Source organism: Otolemur garnettii, unplaced genomic scaffold (assembly GCF_000181295.1).
Source record: "Otolemur garnettii isolate 467f Iridium unplaced genomic scaffold, OtoGar3 scaffold00121, whole genome shotgun sequence".
In the NCBI taxonomy this organism is placed as follows: domain Eukaryota; kingdom Metazoa; phylum Chordata; class Mammalia; order Primates; family Galagidae; genus Otolemur; species Otolemur garnettii.
The window spans coordinates 3,325,236-3,330,970 of record NW_003852516.1 but is presented as its reverse complement, the minus strand read 5'-3'; the positions used below and the strand labels follow the sequence as shown (position 1 = coordinate 3,330,970).

At 37.0% G+C, this 5,735-nt stretch overlaps 1 protein-coding gene across 1 annotated transcript; it reads left to right on the top strand.

The window, feature by feature from the left end:
• Nucleotides 1-2,066: 2,066 nt before the first annotated feature.
• Nucleotides 2,067-2,942, top strand: CUNH8orf48 (chromosome unknown C8orf48 homolog). The gene has a single exon (XM_003804099.2). It carries the CDS (start codon nt 2,067-2,069, stop codon nt 2,940-2,942), a length of 876 nt encoding a protein of 291 aa, XP_003804147.2.
• Nucleotides 2,943-5,735: the final 2,793 nt, after the last annotated feature.

The window sequence follows — 5,735 nt, the reverse complement described above, 5'->3', positions numbered from 1 at the left end:
GATTGTACTATTAAGACTATTTCAGTTTCTTAGATAACCCACTTGCTAGAATGTTAAACCATCCAGCAGGTCATTCTGGTTATCAGAAAATAATTCTTAATTACACGATTTACCTCCTTCTAGGATAAACTATTTATTTTTTAAAAACCAAGAGAAATTTACAGTACTATTTACAAGAAAAACCCCAAAGGCAGATTACCTCATATATTTACCATATCAGAAAATAATACTTTAATGCATAGCTCCCGTTTTAAATGTTAGGGGGGAAATATGTTATACTGAATTGTGTATAAATATGAATGTGTAAATATTCGAGAATGAGGGGCCGTTTAAATATACAAATTGAAAATGAAAATCTTGAGTCCTATTGGAAATTACTTGGAATTATTCAAAATTATCTGCTATACATTTTTAAAGACTTACGTTATATGATAAAATATAATTTGCATTGAATAAATGAAGGTAGAATCTCCTTATCTTCAAAATGAAGCTGGCTTACATTTCAGAGATGTTTCTTGAGTATTTCAGACTTTTCACAGTTTACCAAAGTAAACATTTGGGGAATAATGTTAAATATATCTGGCTAGACCTGAGTAATCCCTCCCTCCCCACATACACCCCAATACACAGGTGCGTGCAGGGTAGAAGAGAAATGAGAAGGGTGTCCATTCTGATGAAGTTATCCTAGATATTGACTAAGACCTATATTTGGCTATTAAACCTAGAAAAAGTCCATCTCCAGAAGTTAACATTTCATAATTGTGAAGAATAATTAATAAAACTCTACTATGTTTGTAAAAATGCGTCTGTTGTAAAAATATATATCCTGGGCAACAGCCTAAATTTAGGGGATCCAGGAAGCTCAGGAAGAAAAAAGGTTAGCTTTCCTTGTGCTATTAGTACCTATTCCATAAAATTCTTTGGACCTGTGCAAGTTAATATTTATTTGTTTCCATAAAAACAAAAATTTACCAAACCCCTACTACGTGTTGGCTGATTGCTGGGCATATATTAGTTGGCAACACTGACAATCATTTCTGCCTTCATTGTCAAATACTCATGCAAACACAAAATTAGAAACTACGTGTGTAAGGGAAAGGCTATAAAATGTTGGGGGCAGGGGGAGGTATGAACCCTTCCTGAGGAAATGAGACTTGAAGGAGCAGCAATTAGACATGTGAAGAATGAGGAGGGTCTATCCAGGCTTCCTCAAACTATGGCCCGCCTAGGACATTTATCCGGCCCGCCAGGTGTTTTTGCCGCAGCTGCCTGTCCTGCTTAGCAGTCGACTTATCCCAGGCCCGCAGTCCGGCCCTCCAACAGTCTGAGGGACAGTGAACACTGGCCCCCTGTTGAAAAAGTTTGAGGACCCCTGGATGCCGATATGCCAATCGGAAAAGACTTGCACGGACAAACGACCAGAGAAACCGATTTAGGAAATGCAATGTCCCCCCCCCCAAAAAAAAAAAAACTTCAAGGTCATAATGCTGGGGCACAGAGCGTTATGCAAGAAGTCTTACAGAATGATTTCAGTATTTTGACTTTTCTCTTAGGATACGATCTGCAAATAGGGAGCGTCCTGGCTGTAAAGAGTGGCAGGCAAGTTTCTGCCTATTTCATAACCCGCATATTGTTTATTTTATGTGGATGCGTTTAGGTGGGGCACACATTTTCGGATTTGTTACAGGCCACCTATATTTACTGTCATGACACACGTATACCACCTGTCCCATGAGGCAACGCAGTGTGCAACCCTCTCCCAGAAACTTCTATAAAGAAAAACATCAAAGAAGGACAAGGAGCGGAAAATTGCCAGCCCGACGCCAACTGCGCCTGCGTAGGTGGCGTAGGGGCGCGCAGAGGAAGGGGCGGGGCGCCACACGGCCCCACTCACTGCGCATGACCGGCCCGCGTTACCAAGGCACCCGGGAAGGCGTCTCCCGGAAGACGAGCTCTGCAGAGCTGTTGCTCGCGAGAACCATCCCCGCGGGGCTCAGCCCTCACCAATTCCTAAGCCTGCTTTGATCCGGGCCAAGCAGATAAGGAGCTGAATCTGACGTAAGGTGATGGCAAAGTCCGAGGATGCAAAACAAGAACAAGGAGAATTGGCCCAAACGGAGAGAAGTACTCTCGCAGACCTTTCTGATGAAACAGGGACGTTCAGTTTCTTTACTAATGAGGTACAGAGCTCCGGTTCATTCAGCTCCTCTGGAGGCCCACAGTCCTGGTCCTGTGACCCAGGAAACAAGCCAGAGAGTGAAGAGCAGATCGAAAGCTTAGAACAAGACGACAAACATTCTGAGCTTTCAGACTTTGAAAATAATGAAAAGAAATTTAGTATAAAGTGGATCAATTACCTCAAGGGCAAAGAAACTAACTCTGAATGGTCCCAACCAGACACTAGACTTCAAACGGAAATTTCTCAGGTATCCGATAGAGAATTGCATGCCCTGCAGTCTTTTTGCGCTATTAAGATAAACTTGATCCATCATAGAGTGAACTCAAAGAAGAAGAGCAGCAGACAGAAAAAGCCGCAGCTTAGATTGAACAGAGAGACTTCGGAGAGAGATGCCTTAAATTGTACTGTCCCTGATGAACTTGTGAACAGAATCTATTTCAAAAACTTGAGAACAGCACCAATACAGGTGACAGAAGCTAAGCAACACATTTCTTCTCAGTGTCCTGAATGTAACAAGAAAAGAGCAGAGCTGGCACAGTATACGTTCTTGAAAGAAAAGAAGACTTTACTGGAGTCTTTTCTACTCCGAGAAAAAATAGATGAACATCTTTATGCCAAAGACGTTCTCACGCGTATTGGAGAAGCACATCGAGACCTTCCCGGGCTTTCGGATGACCCCAGAATAATTTGGAAAAGACTAAATGAGAAAGATCATATCAGATACTCAGGTGTTAAAAGGTCAGAAACAGAGCAGAAGATTTAGCAAGATGGAAATAGTGATTGTCATTCACCTTTTCTCTACTACTTCTCAAACCACTTACTCTAATGAAGTGGTGACTATTAATGGCAATATGTAATGTGGATAGATGTGTATTTAAGTAATTACTATAATTTTCTACAGGCACTCGGGAAACAAATTTGAGACTTTACTATGTTTCCTTCACAGATTTGAGGACTGAGAACTTTCTGTCCAATACATTTTTCTGATTTTAGAAGGCAATGTTGTGATTGGAATAGTTAAAAAGCTTTTACAACATTTCAGGACATGTTGGTGGTTTGGATATGGGTGTTGATAGTACTGAGATGTAGAGACACTTAGAAAGTAACAATTATCTGTCTTTGGTTATGAAATGGCTATGAGGAATTAATAAATAGTAAGTGTTAGAAACGTTACTAAGAGTGATTTGTGTGCTTAGATGAATGATAATTTCCTTAAGATAGGAATACCAGAAGAGACCTGTGTTTGATGGGAGTGATCAAGAGTGTGTGATTATTTGGACATGATTAATTTGAGATGCATTTGGGATATCTATGTTGAGAGTTTGAGGAAACCTTTGATTACCTGTCCTTGCACTTCAGAAGTCTGAAATAAAAGGGGGAGGGTATGTGAAAGGAAAACTGTTGGATTATATTTGTAAATTGACTCCATAGACATGACGAGCTTTTCTGGAAGAAACTAGAGTAAGAAAAGAAACAGAGCTAGTGTAAACTCCTGAGAAATGCCAGTTAAGGGATGGATAGAGGGGAGTATGCCTGCATAAAATATTGAGAAAAACTTATCAGAGGGATAAAAGAAAACAGGCATGTATAGTGTAATAGAGACCAAGAAATGAGAATATTTCCCCCAATGTGCATGGTTTTTGGAAACAAACCTTTCTCTTATTAATCTACAAAAAAAAAAAAAAAAGAGAGAGAGAGAATATTTCAAGAAAGATGGTTTTCTAAGCATGTTAGTGCAAGTGAATGACCATGTAAAGATGATCTAGTCATGTGTTGGGCACTGTTAAACTTAGTGACAGCCATTTCACTTAGAGAAATAAGATATGCAAAGTAAAATTAGGAATATATGGAAGATAAGGAAATAAAGAATATGGACATACACTTCTTATATCCATAAAAGGTTTAGCTGTGGGGGAATGAGAAGTGAGGCTGGAAGTAGATTTGAGTTGAGGGAAGAATGGACAAATTATCTAAAAAATCATTTTGGACATGATTTTATGAAATTTCTATTGTTCACTCTAATTTTCATTCTGAGGAAACAGTATCATTCTCTGAGGAATAGCATGGCATTTTGAAAACATTAATGAGGAAAAATATCTTAGTTGGCTTTCTGAGAAATTATTTACTATTTCTGTATAAAAGGGTAAACTGCAGAATTAGCGATATTAGTTGGTCATTTTCTACATTTATAAGACCTAAAATATTTCAGTGAAAAAGAAATTCGTTTGCAAAAGTTAGCACAAAAGAATATTTGTATTACATTCCAATATGCTCTTTTTTTCCTATAAAATTTAGGATATTTCTTCTAAGTCATTCACAAATGGAAAATAATCATTACTATTTTCAACCTTGTATTATGTCATACTTTATCTTTGACATCAGTATGTTCACATTTTACATAATCAAAATTCTGAATAGTTTTCTGTTTAGAATTCTCTCATTAAGGTCATGCTCTACCCTTTTAGTCAACCAAGCTGGAAATCTGAGTCATCTTTTATTCCGCTTTTTTTTTTTTTAACTCAACCACAAACTGTTTTCCATCAAGATCTCCAGATCTTTCCTTTTCAGTATCTTTTGACTATGCCTTATTTTCATCTCATTACCACTTTCCCCATCGGCTTTGCCCTCTCACACCCACTTTCTCTCCTCTTCAATCCATTGTCCATACAGTTGTCAGAATTCTATTTGCAACACATAAATCTGTTCAAGTAATTCACTTGATTTAAAACAAATAAAACGATTCTAAATGGTTTATTTCTGCTATAAAAATAGTTGAAACTAATGAATGCCACATAGAGGTTCTTTAATATCTGTGTAAATTTGCCTTCCTAATTCCTCGCTTACTAATCTTGCTCTATTTTTTAACGATATTGTCTTCCTATCCATGCACATCTTTTCTTACTCTCATAAATGTTTTGTAGTTTCCAGTGCATAAGTCTTCTTTTGTTGGATTTATTTCTGAGTATTTTATTCTCTTGGTAACTATGACAAATGAAATTTTAAAAATTCATTTTGGATTATTTATACTATATATAAATACGGTTAGTTTTTGTGTGCTGTTTTGTTTCCTGTCATGTTGCTGAATTTATGTATTAGCTTTAACAATTAAAAAAAATGTATTCTTTAGAGTTTCCTAGGGAGAACATTATGTCATCAGCAACAGAGATAATTTTATGTCTTTCTTTTAAATTTGGAAGACTCCATTTCTTGATTAATTGCCCTGGCTATAACTTCGACTGCTATTTTGAATTTAAGAGATGAAGGTGGGATTACCAGTTTGTTACTAAGTTTAGGGGAAGAACATTTAGATTTTCACCATTGAGAATGATGTTACTTATGGGTTTTTCACATATGGCATTTTTATGTTAAGGAATTTAACTTTAATTATTAGTTTTTCATTGTTATTTTTTTTTTTGTCATAAAAATGTTTTGGATTTTGTCATAGGTTTCTTTTCAACATTAGTTGAGATGATCTTGTTTGGTGTATTCTTTAATCCAACATAAAAACTCCCCTTTTGTGCACACTCATCTCATAGCCCTTAAGCACTGATTAATC

Excerpts from the sequence above, each read along its gene's own strand:
- CUNH8orf48 (XM_003804099.2), top strand. The coding sequence starts at position 2,067 with ATGGCAAAGTCCGAGGATGCAAAACAAGAACAAGGAGAATTGGCCCAA.